Source organism: Podarcis tiliguerta, assembly GCF_965153285.1.
Source record: "Podarcis tiliguerta genome assembly, chromosome: 4".
NCBI lineage: Eukaryota > Metazoa > Chordata > Lepidosauria > Squamata > Lacertidae > Podarcis > Podarcis tiliguerta.
In genome coordinates this window covers 16,402,894-16,424,264 of record NC_139537.1, presented here as the reverse complement: position 1 = coordinate 16,424,264, position 21,371 = coordinate 16,402,894, and the positions used below count along the sequence as shown (strand labels likewise).

The 21,371-nt window shown below is 43.5% G+C and overlaps 1 protein-coding gene across 4 annotated transcripts in view; it reads right to left on the bottom strand.

Moving 5' to 3' along the window:
- Positions 1-21,371, bottom strand: part of PIWIL4 (piwi like RNA-mediated gene silencing 4) — a gene marked incomplete at its 5' end in the record, with an annotated part of 36,960 nt that overhangs the window by 10,814 nt on the left and 4,775 nt on the right. For 3 of the 4 annotated variants that reach the window (XM_083436253.1, XM_083436250.1, XM_083436251.1), the window contains 12 exons: positions 3,046-3,230; positions 3,495-3,606; positions 4,838-4,955; positions 5,876-5,999; positions 6,272-6,383; positions 7,018-7,215; positions 7,829-7,909; positions 9,424-9,545; positions 11,079-11,293; positions 12,919-13,044; positions 15,367-15,445; positions 17,037-17,141. In XM_083436253.1, coding sequence (XP_083292379.1) covers positions 3,046-3,230; positions 3,495-3,606; positions 4,838-4,955; positions 5,876-5,999; positions 6,272-6,383; positions 7,018-7,215; positions 7,829-7,909; positions 9,424-9,545; positions 11,079-11,293; positions 12,919-13,044; positions 15,367-15,445; positions 17,037-17,141 — 1,577 coding nt within the window. Of the gene's footprint in view, positions 1-3,045; positions 3,231-3,494; positions 3,607-4,837; positions 4,956-5,875; positions 6,000-6,271; positions 6,384-7,017; positions 7,216-7,828; positions 7,910-9,423; positions 9,546-11,078; positions 11,294-12,918; positions 13,045-15,366; positions 15,446-17,036; positions 17,142-19,135; positions 19,253-21,371 lie in introns of those variants that run through there. The other variant, XM_083436252.1, reaches the window with a different exon arrangement.

Here is a 21,371-nt window from a genome sequence, read left to right as displayed (position 1 = left end):
TTTTATATATGAGCCCAAGTAAAACATCATGAAGTTGTGATTTATACACATACACACACACCCCAGGATAGTAATACAGGCAACTCCCCATTTATGCATACTTACATGAAATCGTGTATAATTGGAATACCCAATGAAAAAGCCTGAAAACACCCCGTTCCATCCCTACCCCTTTTCTGACGTCCAGTATAGGGTTGATTCAACAAATACTTTTCTCCACTACTCTGTGATGTTTGCAAACAAAATATGGTAAGGGGGGAATCCTCCTTAAGACTATTGCCCCCAATACAATTACAAGAGGAAGCCTGGCTGAATTCAGTGGAACTTACTTCAGAGACACTATGCTTTCAATTACACTGTTATAAGCATGCCTATTTCAGTCTAAAACCACTTCATTCATGATCAGTCATTACTTTCCCACTTCAGTAAGAAAATCAGACATGAAGCCAATGCAAGGGATTTTTGTGCCAACCCTCTTGCCCCCAATGAAGTCTGCCAAGAGCAGGAGAAAGCCTAACTATAGAGATATTGCCAGAGCATAATTACAGACCGACCCCTCGCAGCTGGTGGAGCTTTGGTACTGTTGCCAGCTCGTGCTGGCTAGATTACCCTGCCAGGATTCTGACATATTCTAGGACTGGAGCCACTCAATAAAAAGGAGAGACGGGGAGAGACAAAGCATATTAAGTTATGGAGTTGCAAAGATCAATACAAGCCCTGTGTGAATGCCCGTCTTTAAAGTTTCAGAGCAAACCATGCAAAATCTGTTCACGGACAGCAGGTTTTATCTGGACTAAAGAACATATGAGCCCCTACCAACAAAGGAATGTAGGATATGCTGGTTAAAGATAAACCATCACATCAAATGAAAACTATACAATCCTTGGATTCATCTCTATAGCAAAGTCAACATAAAGTGGGTATGTAAATGTGGAATGCTTCAAAAAGTTAATATTTGCAAAACCCATCTGTGTGTGAATTTCTACTGGAAAATCAACTTGGGTTGACTTCACCAGTTATAAATTGCGTGAATCAGCTACTACTCATGACCTTAATTGATGTAATATGCACAGGCAGAAAAGTAGTGAAGTGGGGATTTAGTTTTTATGACTTGAAGGTCCTCATTTGCCTGAAATCCCACTATTTAACATGGACCAACAAACCATGGCCAGAGTTAGAGATATATGAGATATGGGCAATCAAGGTTGATTAAATTAGCACACAAATATTGAAGAACTTCAACATAAAAAATTAGCAAGGAGGAAGGTTATACAAAAGCCAGCGGTTTTCAATGCCTCCCACCAAGTTCTATACTCATGCTGACTACTAGCTGACATCCAGCCAGCCTTGCAGAGAATGAAGCTTTCCATATACCACAAATAATGTGGTTCTGCGCTACCCGGTGCGATAAGCTCAATCCTGCATGTGCTGTTAGTAGCACATGACTGAACTGCTACTTGTTTTTGTTGTTTTATCTTTTTGTACACTGCTTTGAGGTGTTTGTAAAAAAAAGAAACCAATTAAACAGTGTCTACATTTTATGAAATAAAACAAAAATAGTAAGGAACCACCATACATGGCAATTTCAAACTGCCACCACATACTCAAAGGTCGCCCGCTATCCATCCTTAGCGTGCTTGATATACACAGGACAAAAGGGAAGCACACTGCTGTTTGCTGTACATACCTTATGCAGCAGCAAACCTAGGGGCCTGCCTCCAAGAGTTCCTTAGATCAGTGATTTTCCAGCCAGTGTGCCATGGCACCATGGGGTGCCTTGAATGATGGTCAGGGGTGCCGCAGGCAACAATGGCCTCTGTCCCTCTTTCCTTCCTTCCCTCCTCTGATGCCCTCTCATGTTTCTGCCTCCCGAAAGCTGTTTGTTGCAGCAACCCTGGCTACAAGCTTCCCAGGCAAATGTTGCCTCTGGGGCTGGCCAGGGGTGCTGGTTGCCAGGAGTTGAGGCGGCCTTGGAGTAAGCAAGCAAGCAGGCGAGAGAGTCCAGCTAGCCAGTCCACCAGCCCTTGCTGTTGGGAATGGACAGACAAGTGGGAGGCCTGGCAGGCAGTCACTGCGCTGGCTCTTCTTGTGCTTGCTGTGTGCAAGGCCTACCTGGGAGCTGAGGGCCCAGTGCTGATGGCTAGCCTTTCCTCCATGCAGGCCTGCTGTCATTGCTGCCTCCCAAGGCACATTCAACTTTGGCCAGTCTTCGTTGGGGGCCCTTGTGGGGCAGTATGAGGAGACACCTCTCTTTGGGGTGGGGTGGGGCAGCCCAGAGACCAAGGAATGGACCTCAGAGTGGCAAGGAGAGGGGAGAGGAGAACACTCCACAAGGGAGGGTGTTCGAAAAAGGGTGGGGGGCTGCCAGCTCTGCAGGCAAGGGGTGACAGAACTGGCTCTTGAGTTCCACAGGGGTGCTGCAGAAAGAATGTAGTTGGTCAAGGGAGCCGTGGACTCAAAAAGGTTGAAAACCTCTGCCTTAGATAGTGAACGCGGGTGGCGCTGTGGGTAAAAGCCTCAGCGCCTAGGGCTTGCCGATCAAAAGGTCGGCGGTTCGAATCCCCGTGGCGGGGTGCGCTCCCGTCGTTCGGTCCCAGCGCCTGCCAACCTAGCAGTTCGAAAGCACCCTCGGGTGCAAGTAGATAAATAGGGACCGCTTTCTAGGGGGAAGGTAAATGGCGTTTCCGTGAGCGGCTCTGGCTCACCAGAGCAGCGATGTCATGCTGGCCACGTGACCCGGAAGTGTCTTCGGACAGCGCTGGCCCCTGGCCTCTTGAGTGAGATGGGCGCACAACCCTAGAGTCTGTCAAGACTGGCCCGTACGGGCAGGGGTACCTTTACCTTTAGATAGTGAACAAAAAGTCAACACTCGTTCCCCAATGAGTTTGCAAATGCATCACTGTCACATTTACAGACTTTGCATTTTTGGATATGCACACTTAAAAGTATCTTACACACGCGCCCATTAAAATTCACAAACCCACAATGTATGAAAAGGAGTGAGGTAAAGAAGAAAACAAGGTTTGTTATAAGAATCTCTCTCACACTTTTGGATATTCAATGTGGAATCCCATGGGACCTCCCACTCGTCTCAAACAGTTCATGAGACTATGTGCAAGCTCCGAGTTTCTGCTGCTGCACAACAGTATCCAGCTCTGCAGATGTGCCACTCCTATCATCTTCATATTACGCATATCTCTGAACCAGTCATTGGCATTCATTGGCATGCACTGCAAGAAGAAAAAGAAATGCAAATGACCCCAGCAATTTGAGGGAGAAAGCTTATGTATAAACTGTCAACTAACGGGAACTTCAAATGACCTTAAATTGTACAGAAGTTCAGAATCTCACTCCAAGGACTCACACCCATAGACAAATGCCGCTGTGCACAGGAACTATTCTAACAGCCAAAGGCAACGTTTGGAATCATGTTTGAGTCTCTCTAACATTCAAGTCCAGGACATAAAACGGAATGGAGTCTCTATAATACTTACGACTTCATTCTGCATGAGGATTTTTTCTGAGGTGACCACACGGCCAGTCAAGGAAGCCTGACACCCAAGCTTCAGCCCCCAGCTCTCCAATTCTAAACGTGCATCTTTGTTTCTGCAATAAAATGTGCATCCCAATGTTATGTATGCTTGTATATAGTTTTTACAGTGTAAATAAAGGCAAAGCAGAAATTTATATTGTTGCGTGCCATCCCAATTTCCAAGCGGTACAATATTTTAGGGGTTCCAGGCACTGACCTAGGCTTCGTGTTTCTTTTGGAACAAGGTACAACAGATACTGTGGTGTCTTTAGGGTATACGGTTTATTTACATATATACAACCTGAGTCTATGATGAAGGGATTCACAGCAGTAAGACCTCAAGACCAAGTTCATTGTCTCCCACCAGCACCACATTCTCTTCATCAAAACATACAGCTGAATGAACTTATTGGAGCTTAACCAAGCCAGTATTGTCATAACACAGCTAACAATATCAGTTGAAGGTGAAAGCAATGAATGAAAGAAAAAGCATAAATTAGCTGATACAGAATAATTCTAAAAATGTGGGGTTTTTGTTTTTTTAAAAAACAACAACACAGAAATGTAGCAAGTCCTTTCCACACAGAAGGCTGTACAGTGTCAATGACTTATTTGTAGAAACCATCCATGAATGTTTCAGGAAGTTTAAAGGGGGAAATACTCTTAGTCTTTGTAATAACCAGCTATGGTACTTTAACTCCATCTAGGGGTTGCAGGCACAGAATAAACAGCACAAACACCTAAGGCTGCAATCCTCTCTATATATGCATGCCTATGCAAACTGTGGGGTATATATGTATATTCTGCCTTATGCCTTATAAGTGGTCAAAGGTGCCATTTAACAGTAAGGGCTGAAGTACTATGGAACATATGTGCTCAGGCCTACCATAACTAATAAATACATAAAAACACACATAAGTTGCATACAAAATCCAAAAAGAGAAATGTAATAAATATTAAAGTGCAGAATATGTCCATTTTCTATAACTTGAAAGCATTATTTTTTGTCCGTAAGAGTGAAAAATATGGAACAGCTTCCAGCTTCAACACAAACCAGATCCAGTCCGTAAACAGTCCGTCAATTTTCCTGTAGATCACATCACACAGAGATCACGCACACAAATATTACACTGCCTGTATCACACTTTGGGCAGCTATACTTGAAGCAGTCTCCAAGTCTAAGCATGGCAGACGCAGCAAGAGTCATGAAACAGATCTTGTCGAAACCTGTTTAAGGTTTTGAAAAATTATCTATGCACCAAATTGGATGAAACTTATACAGTCCATCAGATCCAGTAGAATTACCTTTGAATGTTGTCGGCTAGTCTAGACAGTCGTTGGTGCCTGCGGTCTGGGGCCAAGTGAGTTTCTTGGGCTAAATCTTTCATCAAACGGAAGTCAGAAGTCGCACGGTTGCTCAAGCCTAACAAACAATTTGTATCAGGAAATCAGTCTTGGGCCCATGGGGGGGAAAGTTGGTACCCAAAAGCAAGGTAGGAGGCATGACTGAAAGCCAGGTAGAGAAGTGCAAGAGTATCTCATATCTCACTTCATCCAGCAAGCCTTCAATCACGATGTACTAACATTTGCACTGCCTTGCAATGATGTGTAGATAGAACATCTAAGAGCAGTTCTATGCATTCAGAGTCAACACATGTCATCACTTCAGAGTGCAGTGGGAAAGAGTAAGTGCATGTTTTAATGCGTGTCAAATGCAAAACTAAAGTAAGCAACAACAAAAAACCCACCCCACTCTGTACTTAGAATATGCACTGTCAAATGTTGACGGTTGGTGCCTACACTTGTGTGTCAAATAAAGGACTGCCAAAGAAGTGGAGAAGGCTACACAGATAAATTATGTGTTTTCTTAATACTGCAAACAATGCTACTTCTCAACATCCCAGCCTACTCTCACAACACTCCACCATACTTTATCTTCTTCATGCTTTTTAACATTTATGCCAGGAGTAAGGAAGCTGTGGCCTTCCAGAAGACTCCAATTCTCACCAGTCCCAGTCAGCATGGCCACTGGTCAGGGATGATGGAAGCTGTAGATCAACAACAACTGATGGGCTTTCTCTGCTTTAGCTGCAGATGCCAGGAATTAAACTTGGAACTTTTTGCATGCAAAGAATGTACTTAGTCATAACAGTCCATCCTCATGCAATGGGTATTCCAGATTCTGCTTGCCACAATTGAAAACATCCAATTTCTCCGAAGTCGATGTGACTATAAGCCAGATCTGTAAGCCCTGAATACTGGAGGACTGAATGAAGACAAGTTCAGACTGTTTTCTCTAAGTTCACAAAGTTGCTCTAATGGGCCAGATCACCTGTTGTTTACCTGTCAAGTAGCAGAGTTCAGGGATAAGGTGGGCCACACGAGGTCCAACAGTGCTCCTGCCCTTACTCTTCAGCTGGCTTACGAGCATGGGTTGATTTAGGTCAGTCAGGACTGCATCATACTGCTGTTCAGGGAAATTTAAAACAAGAGGTAGGCAAATTGTTCTTATTCTGTGCCCATGGTACTTATTGGCAAGACATACACAGCACAAGGCAAAATGGGAGGTCCAACTGAATTTGAGTACAGTATTTTGCATTCCTAATGACATTATTCCATATCCATTTTGCATCAACTCTTTCCTGTATTTCACCAGTGAAATTCCACCCTTCACTTAACAGCCATTTTGTATCAATGAAAAGAGTTTAGCCCTGCTGCATCACCCTGCTTCTTATTTACCTGTTTGTAGTAATCTACATAAGAGATCTGAGTGCCGTCACTTTTCTGAAATACATCTGTTGGCTTCACGGTCCACTCAATATCATCGATTCTATAGGTCTTGTTGTTGTATCTGAAATGATTAAGTGCACATTATAATGCATTTCAAAATATTATAAATATTATAAAGTGCATTTCAAAATATTATTCTGCTCTGTCATAGACCCAAAATGATCCAGCAGAATTCACTGCTTCACTAAGATTCAGCACCAATGGCAGGCACACCAGAGATGACTTGCACTAAAAGGAAAGCTTGACCTACTCATATACATGGTGTAATATGGGATCTGTGAATTCATGCAATATTGCAGTTGCCCTTCAGTGGGCCTGGGGACAAGTTGCAATTTTTCTTTTCACAGAAGGGAAGCAATGATTATGCATGAGGATTTGTCTGTTCTTTCCCCATCCAGGTGCCCTCATGCTGTTTTGAACAAAACTTTCTACCAGCCCTAGCCAATGTAGCCAATGGTGACAACATAATCCAAATATCACCCAACAACATCCAGAGGGCCACAGGTTCGGGAAATCCACCCTATCTGACTAGAACCCAACAATCTGTTAACTTACAGGAAATAGGATTCATACAGGGAGCTCTTAAAAGTTCTGAGTGTATATCAACTGAATCTTTGCTAATTTTGCCAATTCAAATGTAGGCACCCACTTAAAATTTCCAAAAGAAGAAGCGACTTCCAAATAACAAACATTACCTTGTAAGGACAATAAGCCCCACCAGTTCCTTTTCACATGTTTCTGCGAAACGTGAGTTGTCCACACTTCCGTAGAGGTTCATCATAAATTCCAAGACATTCTCATTGCGAAGGACTTTGTGGCTCACATCTGCACACAGCATCACTTTCTCCTCAAACTGTCCAATAGTCACAGCAAATCCTGGCCAAAGCGTCAATCTGAAAGAAAAGGATGGCAAAGACATATCTGGGTTGATCTAATAAATCCAGACTGTGCACACCCTCTGGTTCAAAGGCATGGCATGTATATGCAGGAATGAAACTAGAATTACATTTTAATCATGGTGGTATATAAAAGCAAAGTTCTATATTTGGACATAGTTTAACAGCTGAAGCTTACATTTGCTGCAAAAAGATTAAGGCTGCAATTCTTACGCAGGAGCAAATCCAACTGAATCCAATGAGACTTACTTATCTGGAGTAAATATGGATAGGATTGGGCTGCACATAAAACATATTGCCATACAATCAATCTACCAATAAGAGATTCAATTATGTACTGTATTTTTTGCTCTATAGGACTCACTTTTTCCCTCCTAAAAAGTAAGGGGAAATGTGTGTGTGTCTTATGGAGCGAGTGCAGGCTGCGCAGCTATCCCAGAAGCAAGAGGGGATTTCACTGCGCAGCAATCCCTCTTGCTGTTCTGGCTTCTGAGATTCAGAATATTCTTCCCCTTGTTTTCCTCCTCCAAAAACTAGGTGCATCTTGTGGTCTGGTGCGTCTTATAGAGCGAAAAATACGGTAATTACAAGATGGGGGCAACCAACTCACTTGTGCTGGGGAATTTCCACTGGATCTGAAGGACTGTAGAAGTTTCGTCCAATCTGGTGCATAGACAACTTTTTCAAAACCCTAAATAGTAACATATGTTTAAATGTGGCATGCAACAGAAGCATCATTTTCCTAATTTGTTAATTTTACACAGGGCAAACTTCTCAAATCTAACTAAACATGTGAACTAAAATCTACCTTGGCAGAAACTATGTGGGTGTATAAACTATGGTTAGAACAATCAAATAAGAGTTATATAGTACTTTTTAACATGCTTATATAAAAAGAGCAATTTTCATCTAATAAATCTTGAATGGCATCTTGATTTTGAGGCATCAGCACCATGAAGAGCACAGCTAGCAGAAATTGGTGGAAAATGTCTGAACATGACTGGTGTCTTGGGGATTTTGGATGGGCTAATCTGAAAGGGGTCTGCTGGTTTCAAAACAACTGGCAATGGAAATGAGAATTTTTATCAGCATTCAGAATATCCCACGTTGGAAGTTACATCTGACGCCCACAATAACTAGTGGGTAGGTTTAGAAATACAGGGGAACCTCAGTTCCCGAATGCTTCCGTTGTCATACGTTTCGGTTCTCGAACGCTGAAAACCTAGAAGTAAATGCTTCCGTTTTCAAACTTTTTTTGGAACCTGAACGTGAGACACGGCTTCCGTTGAGTGCAAGAAGCTCTTGCAACCAATGGGAAGCCACACCTGAGTTTTCAAATGTTTCGGAAGCCAAATGGGCTTCCGGAAGGGATTTTGTTTGAGAACCGAGGTACCACTGCATACCTTAAAGTATCTGTATCTGTAGAGATAAGGCAGTAGATGTCCTTGGCCATTATCTACTGTTCATATTCATGATCCCCCTACTTTTGTTTGCCTCCGGCTCCATTCACCACTGGCATTTGGCCCCCAAAAGGTTGCCCAGAGGGAAATGTGGCCCTCAAGCTGAAAAGGTTTCCTGATCCATGTGGTAAACCACAGTCAACAGCTTACTATGGGCACACAAATGACTCTCACTTCTCTTCCCCTTGTGAGGTGCAATTCATGATGCCTAGCATTATTTCTGAACAGAGAATTGTTGTTTGTTTAGCTCCAAAACAAGCCACAAGATGAAGTAATGGTTTGTTTTTGGTTTACTAATTGCGGTTTGTTTGAATGAGAAATAACCAAACCATGATCTCTGCTCCAGGTATAATACTAAGCTGGGGATCATGATTTGCTGTTTCTACCCATGCTAAAAAAGAAGAAAAGCAGGAGTGAGCCCTGCGTTCACGGTTAACCATAAGCTGTGGCTTTCTGTGACTTGTGAACTAGGCCATTGGATGCATTGAATATATGGACCTCTTGCTAGAAAATTAAATATTTAGTTGCAGTTAAAAATGTTAACAGTGAAAGTGGCTTCATTTACTTTTTTTAATAATAAAACTGCACCCAAAGAAGTCTGGAAAGAGAAACATGATGGACTGCCAGTGATGTTTAAGGTTTTATTTTAATAGCTTGCTGTTTTATTGTTTTAGCAGTATATAAATATTATGAGCATCTTTTTATGACCAACTGATCTTTGACAATAAATTATCAAAAGGCTTACTTTTTAAAGACGATGTTTAAAAACTGAATGCACACAGGATTGCTGGGAAGCAGCTGGTGGGTTAGTGTAATAGTCATCTTCACAGTTTCATCTCTCCGGGTTACACAAGACAGTTCTGTAACCTAACCAGGGATCAGTGGAATATATGAGTTATGCGGTTTCTCTTCAGACTACATCTTCCCATTTCTAAATACAGTGGTACCTCGGGTTACAGACACTTCAGGTTACAGTCGCTTCAGGTTACAGACTCCGCTAACCCAGAAATAGTATCTCGGGTTAATAACTTTGCTTCAGGATGAGAACAGAAATCATGCAGTGGCGGTGCAGCGGCAGCGGGAGGCCCCATTAGCTAAAGTAGTGCTTCAGCTTAAGAACAGTTCAGGTTAAGAACGGACCTCCAGAACGAATTAAGTTCTTGACCCGAGGTACCACTGTACTGCAAAAGGATTGTACTGAGAATATTGTAGACCCTGGGATGAGTTAGGAAACTAATGGCTGAAGTCTCATGCCTAGCTTGCTTTTCTTTGAAATGTGCATATGAAAGCCTCTGAGTTCTCTTCATAACTGAAAGGAAAGCAGATATCACACACCAGGCAGCTTCTACAACCAGTGAACAACAGGAAGTCTACAGATTGTCAAGGCCTGGTATAAATGTAGGTGCCTTATTCGGAGAGGATATGGCTATCAATGGCTTCTAGGCATGAAGGCTATGCTACCTCCAGTATCAGAGATGCAAGTAGGGAGACTGCTCATGAACTGTTGTGGCATCTGGTTGGCCAATGTGAAAACACGATGCTGGACTAAATGGGCCTTTGGCCTGATGTAACAGGGCACTTCTTATGTTTTGTCATCAGGTAATTGCACCAATCAGGGAAATAAAATTATTGAATTTCATTACTTGAAAAGAATGAATCTCGGGACAGGCAGTTACCGTATTTTTCACTCTATAAGACGCACCAGACCACAAGATGCACCTAGTTTTCAGAGGAGGAAAACAAGAAAAAAAATATTCTGAATCTCAGAAGCCAGAACAGCAAGAGGGATCGCTGCGCAGTGAAAGCAGCAATCCCTCTTGCTGTTCTGGCTTCTGTGATAGCTGTGCAGCCTGCATTCGCTCCATAAGACGCACACACATTTCCCCTTACTTTTTAGGAGGGGAAAAGTGAGTCTTATAGAGCAAAAAATACGGTAATTTTACTAACGAAATACTTTCCCAGAGTTTTATTGTTTTTGCAAGCCATTCATGCTTTGGGGGGGCTAATAAAGTTTCCAGGGGGTTCACCAGCTGGTGCCTCTCACCAAGTCTTGGCATTCAGCTAGTCCAAGACACCCTTGTTAGTGCAGTACAGCCTCCCTAATAGCTGGGCATCCAACCACTGCTTAAAAATCTGTAAGCAATGGGAGTCCACCACCTTCTAAGGCAGTCTCTGTTCCATTGTCAGAGAAGCCCATACCATTAGGAAGTTCTTGTGATTTGAATCTACTGTTTTAGGGCCTATCCTCTGAAGCAACACAAAACGAATTTGTTCCATCATCATCAAGACAATTCTTACTATATTTGAAGGCCAACGTATCGCCTCTTAAGCAACCCTTTCCCAAACAAAACATACCAGAATGTTGGCTCCTGCATATTTTAATGATGAACACGATCTTACCTTATTCTCTAGTTTCTCTGTTAGAAACAGAGATGCACCATCAAATACTTTGGTTTTCCCTTGAAATTCAGGATGGCTATACAACAGTGCAGTCCGCAAACGTCTCGACACCAGCTCTGGCATAAATTCTACATGATACTGGTAAAGCTGCCATTCCCTTGGCAAGCCTAAACTAAACAGGTTGGTAACAAGTTTCACAGGAATTCCACTTGAGCCTGAAATAGACAAACTTTATTAAAATTCACTTTGCATGAACAAATATGTATTCTTGATTCTTTTCAATGTGCTGCTAGCCTTGATTGGGAAAAACTTTTCTCCAGGCAAGGAAAGACCTAAACTACAAATCACTCCTACTGTACTAACGGAGATATACTTGCAGCTGCCATAACAATGTGCAGTGTTTAGCATACAGAGCCACACAACAGGAGCTAAATATGTGACTGCCTTTATAGATAAATTTAACTTAAGACTATAGGCCTGGTTTGCACATAACACTAATTAATACATGACCAAGTCAATACATAAGCATGCAGGTACACACAGTAAAAATTATAGCAACTTTGTTCCGCCCCACCCTCCAGTCCTGCTGCTGTCACCCTACTCAGAGAAGCCATGGTTTCTCTTTGCGTCACAAGCAAACCTTGGTTTCTCTCCCCTGAACAAACAACAAATCTTGGCTACAGCTTATGGCTTGTCCGGAGTGAGACAAATGACACACCATGGATTACTGTGGGTACTGCAGCAGCAGCAGAGCTGGTAGGGGGAGTGAAATGGACATGATTTTTACTGTGTCTGCATGTTTACGCTTAGCCATGGTGTGGCTTAGTGCTATATGCAAATTGGGACAAAGAGTGTACACAATGCCTATGCTATGTATTTGACATGCACTCAGTTGTGAAGACTGTATGAGATTGGCTCTGGTTCTCTTCAGTGTTGTGGTGCCCTTTCCACTTTCTTCCATCTCCCCAGGCATGAATGTGCCAAATTAATTAACAACCCAAATCTTGATAGAATAACACAATATAAAAAGTAGACACACCTGAACTAGGGATCAGAGAAATCCTCTGAAAATGGACTTATCAAGCAGATTTCCTTCTGTCTCCCTGTTTACACACCACTTTGAGAGGGGCCATCTTTCGTATTTATGGTGCCACAAGATTGCTATTTTTACTACAAATGGGGTTTTTGTACATTCCTAATCTCAGTTTACTCAGCTGAATTTTAGCAATCATTTTGCCAAGGTACAAAGTCTCTGTTCAGGCTGTTTTATAAATTGGTCTAGCGCATGGATAGGCAACCAGTGGTCCACATAACTGATGTGGTTAAAGTCCCCCCACCCCAAGTGGCCTGCCAGCACCCAACACTTTTCTGGTGGCGGTGGCGGCTGCAGCAGCATCCCTTGGGGAAGATGTGTGCAGAATCAAGCAGCCTTTGTCATGCCCTACAAACGAAGTGGCTTCAGTGTGGGTGCAACCAAGTTTGCTTGGAAAGAGCAATTCATATTTTTCAGTGTAAAGCATACAGGAAGAGCCTGTGGCTGGACTTCACAAGAGAGAAAAAGAGAAAGAAAGAGAGAGCAAGATTGGTTATTTGGTGGCTTTGTGCCTTCTCTCTTTCTATAACTGAGCACACAACTCCAACATTTTCTTAAAACACAAACACACTTCCCAATGGCAAGGCTAAGCACAGGCAACCCTACTCTCTCCCATAACACGACAATTGGAATATTGCTGCAGCTTGGCTGCTACAGTGCTAGTAAAGCTCAGGGAAAAGGCCATGTTGCTGTAGTAGGATGGCTACTTCCAGATGTAAATCCCTTTCCAGACAAAGATTACTATACCTGTTTTAGAATCTTTCACATGTTTTATTGTCTCCCTGGTATTTACTCCCATGTCTTGAAAGTTGCAACGGATCCTTCCCCCTCTGTCCATCACTTTATACCCAGAACTTCCGACAGAGAAGCCATCTAGAAGACAAAGCAAACATAAAATCAAAGAGAATGAGAAAAACTCACCGTGAACATCATTTAACTATCAACAAAATTAAAAAATAAAGAAGCATGGTGAGCTTTTCCAGCAACAGCATATCACAATACAGGGGTTCTGTTATGCATGCTAATATATTGTTATTAGGGACGTGGGTGGCGCTGTGGGTTAAACCACAGAGCCTAGGGCTTGCCAATCAGAAGGTCAGCGGTTCGAATCCCCGCGACGGGGTGAGCTCCCGTTGCCCAGTCCCTGCTCCTGCCAACCTAGCAGTTTGAAAGCACAAAGTGCAAGTAGATAAATAGGTACCGCTCCAGCGGGAAGGTAAATGGTGTTTCCGTGCGCTGCTCTGGTTCTCCAGAAGCGGCTTAGTCATGTTGGCCACATGACCCGGAAGCTCCAACTCCCTCGGCCAATAAAGGGAGATGAGCGCCGCAACCCCCGAGTCGTCCGCGACTGGACCTAATGGTCAGGGATCTCTTTACCTTTACCTATATTGTTATTGGATTTGGGGTGGGAGTCTAATGTTCTAATGTCATATTTGGGTCCCCTGTGGTTTTATAACTGTGAGGTGTATTTTGTAATAGGGAAAAATGGCTTCACGAACCTCTGTGTCAAATTAATGGCTCTGGCCAAGTCTGTTAAGTATGTCTTTGCATGACTAAAGAGTTGGCCAAACCCTGGTGCGTTACCATAAAAGTACTAGTTAGCTATCTTTCCAGAAGAAATGAGGTCTTTCCACCACTACCTGGTTGGAGGTGAGGTCATCCTGGGTAAAAGAGAACAATAGGCTAGGGATTGTAAGGTGGGAGTTGGGAAGGCAGAGCAAGGCTTGACTTGCTCTCTGTTCTGAAACTAAAGTTACAGCTCTGGGAATCCCCCTAAAAAGCTAATGGGGGAGTAAGGTATGTTAGAGTGTCAATGCAGAGCCCCCTTCCCTCTTACATTCAGCCTCTACATCTATATGTGAATAAAACTATATAATAATAATAATAATTTATTTATTTATAGCCCGCCCATCTGGCTGGGCTTCCCCAGCCACTCTGGGCGGTTTATCATGAAGGCACCACTATCTCCAGTAAACTTCATTCCAAGAAAACCAATTCTTGAATATGTACCTACACCCCTAAATCTCTGCTTCAAAATTGCAGTGTGTGCAACAATATTTTCCTTTGGAAAAGGATTGATCTTAGAGCAAAGCCTCTTCAGATGACCTGAAGGGTGAAGTGGTCTGTGTGGAAGAGGGTGCTGTCTCAGATATGCCATGTAAAGTTTTAAAGTCAAAAGTTTTATGTTGTGAACTACCCTGTGATGTACAGATGGAGGGTGGTATACAAATTTAATTTAAAAACCCCCAAATAATTACCAGCACTTTGAACACCTTATCATGCTCTGGAGAGAAAGATGAGTTAACTATAGTCACTTATTACCGTATTTTTCGCCCTATAGGACGCACTTTTTCCCCTCCAAAAATGAAGGGGAAATCTGGGTGCGTCCTATGGGGCGAATGCAGGCTTCGCGGACCTCTCCGCTAGCAGCGGGAGCGCTCCCGCTGCTGGCGGAGAGGTGCCTGCATGCTGAAGCCTGCGCGCGCTGAGCTCAGCGCGCCCAGGCTTCGCGGACCTCTCCGCTAGCAGCGGGAGCGCTCCCGCTGCTGGCGGAGAGGTGCCTGCATGCTGAAGCCTGCGCACGCTGAGCTCAGCGCGCCCAGGCTTCGCGGACCTCTCCGCTAGCAGCGGGAGCCAGCACTGGGCTCCCACGCCTTGCAGAGAGCTGCCTGTTTGGGGGCTGGGGTCGGGGGAAGCTCGGGCTTCCCCAACCCCGCGCCTGGGGGGGAAATAATTTTTTTCCTTTATTTCCCCCCCAAAAAACTAGGTGCGCCTTATGGGACGGTGCGTCCTATAGGGCGAAAAATACGGTAAATAGTGATTTAAGCCAAACATGTTGGTTTCTGTTTCCCTCACTGAGCAGCTGCTGGTAGTCACAGGACTATGTTTTCATTCCACAGTCCAGATACTGTTGCATTCCCATGGGAAAGGGAGACGGGATGTGACGTTTACTGGTTTCCTGTTTCCTTTGTACTGTCGTTTCTTTGTTGGAGTTGCTCTCTGCTTCTCACAGATACAAGATGTATATTTGTATGCTCTCAGCATAGCTTAGAAATAAAGCCTAGCAATGTAGCCATACATGCCTCACCCTTTCGTTGCGGACTCTGGGTGTTTTATACTCTGCTGGGCTCAAGCGAAGATGAGCCGTATCAGCTCGGAGGACCGGAGCTGAAATTTATCTAACAAAACACTTACATTTAGGGGGGCTGTTCCCAGAACTTGTATGAGAAGTTTCTTTCTGCAAAGCAAATGAATCCCCACTCCCAGAGCAACTCTGTGAAGTAGAAATGGCAGAAGAGACAATAGCACAAAATTAGTAAATATCATTTAAAAATACTATGCACAAAAGCAATTTATTTTAAAGAAACAAACCATTCCCTATTGACATGTGGTAGAATAGAATTGTAGAGATGTTTGTTCATCAAAACAATTGAATGCTTCAATGGGGACCACTTGTGGCCCGCCAGATATTGCTGTAGCCCAACTCCCATCAGCCCCAGCCAACATGGTCCATGGTCATGCATGATGGGAGATGTAGCCCAGCATCTAGAGAGGCAGATTCCCTACCCCAGGTTTAATGCAACCAACAAGTAAAGAACAGACCCCTTTAAATATATCGTATAATACAATCCATGTTATGAGGCTCTATATCCTGAGAAGTGGGCTGGAAAGCTATTAAAGAAGAAAATGTTTAATTTCATTTATTAAAACTTTCAGTTATTAAATTAAAAACAATACCTGCCACTGATATAGTGCTTTACCACCTTCTATTTTTAATCAATAATCCTTACAACAGACCTGTTAAGGCAGGTCTGGGTCACTTTAATTTGCAGGTGGGAGGCTGAGAGAATTGAACAGATTACCGAAGACTTAAGGCTTCCTCTTGAGTTGACGCAACTTCATGACAGAAGCAACATTTGGAAGATTAGAAATAAATATACTGCAAAAAATGTGGTTAGGTATTCTGGGGTGTACCTAATGGTGTATAGCCCAGGCCAAGCATCTGATTCATTTGTTTGTTTCACCTTGTAATCTTTATAGCGAGTTCTGTGTTTTCATTTGTATATTGTTTGCTTGTTTGCCTAACGTTGGTTTCCCTGTTTAGCAATAACCATTGGTTACAAGACGACAAATAATAATGACTAAGGTTTGGGAGCAATAGCCCACCACTTTCCCTCAAAAGATTAGAATTTGTGGAGATGCTCCAAGACATTTTGGTGCCTAAAACAGAGAGTTATATGGTTGTTGGCATCCATCTGTCTCAGGAGACAATGGAGGAGTGTGCCTTTGGGGCAGTGGTTGCAGCGCCTGCTGTGGCTGCAGAGACTGACAGAGGAGAGACAAGTTTTGTTGCAGCTGGGGCAGATGAAGGCATCCGGTTGTGCTGCTGCAGATACACCATGGCCTTTCTTCTCTCTGTACTCCTCCCAGCCATCATTCCTCCTCTGGACACTGCTATGGATGTACAACCTGACTCTGTCTCCAGGCACTGTGGCAGTGGCGTAGCGTGGGTTGTCAGCACCCGGGGCAAGGCAAGTAATTTGCGCCCCTAACCCGTGGATTTGTGCCCCCTAACCCGTGGATTTGCGGCCCCTAACCCTAACCCCCAGATGTTGCGCCCGGTGCGGCCGGCCCCCCCTGCACCCCCCACGCTACGCCACTGCACTGTGGTTGTCTGCAAGGGATTCCCAAACGGTGGGGATGACGTTGCCAACCTTCACATGTGAAATAACTGGCAACTTTGCTTGCATTGACTAGTACCCCAAAATCTGCTGCATGTGGTGAGCCTCCACACCCTGCTTAAGTAGGGACATTCCCCACCCCCCATAAAAGCAACAAATCAGTCACAGAATTCACCTACATACCGGTTGCAGGGAGCCAGGTTGTCCAAACGTAGGTTCTTCTTCAGAAAGGATTTGCCCTCTGGCTTTTACTCGAGCCCGCCCAGTCATCACGGCAGATTTAAGCTGCTGAAATAAAGAAAATGATACAGAGAAATCAGGACATTTGAAATGAATGCTATCCAACCAGGTCAAGTTTGAGCAATATAGGTACTACTGTAGAATGCACAAGAAAGAGGGGACTGTGAATCCTACAACAGCTGGAACATGTCTGGGAGGAGAGTGACCAAGATGATAAACGGTCTGGAAACCAAGCCTTATGAGGAATGGTTGAGGGAATCTGGTATGCTTAGCATGGTAAAAAGTAGACTGAGAGGAGATAGAATAGCCATCTTAAAATATCTCAAGGGCTGTCACATTGAGGATGGAGCAAGCTTGTTTTCTCCTGCTCTGGAGGCTAGGACCCAAACCAATGGATTCAAGTTACAAGAAAGGAGAATCTAACTAAACATCAGGAAGAACCTTCTGACAGTAAGAGCTATTTGGCAGTGAAACGGACTCTCTCAGAAAGTGGTGTACTTTCCTTTACTGAAGGTCTTTATGCAGAGGTTGGATGGCTACCTGTCATGTATGATCTAGTTGAGATTTCTGCATTGCCGGGAATTGGACTAGATGGCCCCCGGGATTCCTTCCAACTCTACAGTTCTATGATTCTAATTGACTTCCCCTGTATGAAACTACCCGTGCACTGAAGTCATTTTAAGAGGTTTCGCCCATCTTCCCCAACTCTCAGAGGTGCTGTGAGTGGGTGGTTATATGGGACAGGGCTATTTCTTTATTTATTGCATTTATATCCCATTTTCCCCCCCAAACAGATCAAGGTAAAGTACAGTGGTACCTTGGTTTTCAAACATAATCCTTTCCAGAAGACCGACTTCCGAAACATTAAAAAACCGAAGCATGCATTTCCGGAAGCATTTATGTCCTGAAAACTCAATACACAAGCTGTGTGGCACGTTTGGCTTCCAAAAGGCGTTTGAAAACTGAAGCAGTTACTTCCGGGTTTTCAGTGTTCGAAAGCTGAAACCTTCATCTTTTGAGACATTCGAAAACCAAGGTACCACTGTACATGGTTCTCCCTTTCCTTGTTTAATTCTCACAACAACCCTGTGAGGTAGGTTCCACTGAGAGGCAACAACTGGCCCAAGGTGAGTTTCACGGCTATGGGGATTTTAATCCTGGTCTCACAGGTTCTAGTCTGACACTCTAACCACTTATTCTCACTGGCTTTTGGTAATGGCATGATTTTAGAACCCCCTCCTAAGACCACAAAAATCCACTCCTAGTTCCTCCCCACAAAGCTTCTTTGTTTCAGCATCTTAATTTAGTTGTTGGTATTTGTAGTAGTAGTAGTAGTAGTAATAATAATAATAATAATTTATTATTATTATTTATACCCTGCCCATCTGGCTGGGTTTCCCCAGCCACTCTCAGAGGCTCACAACATATCTAAAAACATCAATGCTGAAAAACATCCCTATTTCTGCACATGAATTTTGTGGTGTGTACAGCAGCCCTTAAACCATGGTTCTGAGTTTGCAGATGTTCCTTATTTGAAAGACTGACCTCCTCCCTACTGTGTATTCAGACAAATTCAAATAATGTAACCTGTGCTTGCTGTTTTGGAGTGGCATTTTCCTATTGTTGCAAATTCTCATTTGCCAATTCTAAGTAATTTTAAGAAAATGTGGAGGGGGCGCCAGCATGGGATTTGCTGGGAGCAGTAGTGTACTTGTAAATTTTTAAAAGCTGGAGCTCATCAAAACAGCTCCCCTAGATGAATACAAAAAAAGCAGGCAGCAGGGCTTTCTCCATTATTATTATTATTATTATTGTTGTTGTTGTTGTTGTTGTTGTTGTTGCTGCTGCTGCTGCTGCTGCTGTTGTTGTTGTATGTGTGTAAAAAACAGCAAAGAACAGCTGCACAAATACAGTATAAATATCCTGTCTTAAAATCAGTGGGACTGCAATCCACTGTGTTTTCATGACAGTAATAATGAATGAATTCGTATTTGCTCTCCTTGATTTATGCGAACATATCACAAACATAAAAGCCTTATCACCTCATTCACTTGCCAGAGCAAGGGAGATGTGTCAGTACCCCTGGGGCTCCAGGAGATGGCATAATCACTCCTGGGTTCCCAGTCCACTGTACCACCATGCATCATATGAGCAGATTGCTTCTAGACACCGATTGTGCATGGATAAATATATTTGTAATGCATTTATAACAATTATGACTTGTTAGTTATTGTACACTTGTTGGAAAAGTAGCATTATTTATACCCTTATATGTAGCGATGCGGGTGGCGCTGTGGGTTAAACCACAGAGCCTAGGACTTGCTGATCAGAAGGTTGGCAGTTTGAATCCCCGCGACAGGGTAAGCTCCCGTTGCTCGGTCCCTGCTCCTGCCAACCTAGCAATTCAAAAGCACGTCAAAGTGCAAGTAGATAAATAGGCGGGAAGGTAAATGGCATTTCCATGCGCTGCTCTGGTTCGCCAGAAGCAGCTTAGTCATGCTGGCCACATGACCCGGAAGCTGTATGCCAACTCCCTCGGCCAATAAAGCGAGATGAGCGCCGCAACCCCAGAGTCGGCCACGACTGGACCTAATGGTCAGGGGTCCCTTTACCTTTACCTATACTGAATTGTACTACAGTTTCAAGCACTTTTTCTTTGGGTCCCCCCCCCATTTTGTTCACTTTATTTGCACAATGAAAAAAATTTCAATAGTTTTTTTTTAAAAAAAACAAACAAACCAAAACATTGGGAGAGGAGAAATGTAGCAGGAGGTTTCTAGACAGCTGGAATATGTGTAATGCAAGTGTACAAGGGAAGTGAAGAGAAATGATGGAGGAATAGGCATGAGCAATGATGGATTAGAAATAAAAGACACAGGGGCAGAGGAAGAAGAAGAAGAAGAAGAGTTTGGATTTGATATCCCGCCTTTCACTCCCTTTAAGGAGTCTCAAAGCAGCTAACATTCTCCTTTCCCTTCCTCCCCCACAACAAACACTCTGTGGGGTGAGTGGGGCTGAGAGACTTCAAAGAAGTGTAACTGGCCCAAGGTCACCCAGCAGCTGCATGTGGAGGAACGGAGACGCGAACCCGGTTCCCCAGATTAGGAGTCTACCGCTCTTAACCACTACACCACACTGGCTGTGGAAGGGGGCTGCGGTAGTGGCAGGCCGCCCCGGGTGTCACCACTGAGGGGCCCGCAGCGCGCCCGAGCCACAGGTCTCTCCATACATATGCTACGTTACTGTTTTTGTTAAATAAATTGTTTAAATTGTTATTAAGGAAATGATTATTTTTCTCCTTCCAATAAAGCACAGCAGAAAAGTTGTCCAAATATAGAGTTAACTTATTAAACCTCACAATAATTTCATAATTATCTGTCTATGTATTTCTAATACTATAACCAAATCAGTAATTTTTGATATAACGGTAAAAACTACTCTGAAAATTTATTCTTCCAATAGTGAAACCTTCATCTGGTTGTAAATATTAAGATTATACCAGCAGGAATGTCTTTCCGTAAAAAAACTGATTTACTGACTAGTGATTTAAATAGATTTGATTTAAATCAAATCCACCCTGGAGCAGTCCCCATTTGTGGGCAGACTTTACACTAGAGAAGAATGTCCTAAAAGAGCCAGAGAAGTATACTATATTATACAATTTAAAAATAGATAAAATATACAAAGTATAGTAGCGGTCAAATTGTCAGTGTTTCATCCAGCTCATTTGATGACCTTAGGCCAGTCAGTCTCTCATTCCAAACCGAAAGGGGTTGTTGCAAAGTTTAAAATTGGTCTGGATGATTGGTAAGAACCAAGGGTAACGTCGGGATCCGCTTGGAGTCAGTAAAGGCAGGAGAAAAAGGCAGTAATACCTGGGGCAGTATCTTTATGAAATTGCAGCCATGGATTGGACAGGGAATGGATGTTGGGGAGACAGAAATGTGATCTCCCTCTCCCCATCCACCCCAATGGTTGGGCATGTAAAGAGGTTATAAAAGGTAAAGGGACCCCTGACCATTAGGTCCAGTCGTGACTGACTCTGGGGTTGCGGCGCTCATCTCGCTTTATTGGCTGAGGGAGCCACTGTTTGTCCGCAGACAGCTTCCGGGTAATGCGGCCAGCATGACTAAGCCACTTCTGGCGAACCAGAGCAGCACATGGAAACAGCATTTACCTTCCCACCGGAGCGGTACCTATTTATCTACTTGCACTTGGACGTGCTTTCGAACTGCTAGGTTGGCAGGAGCAGGGACCGAGCAACGGGAGCTCACCCCG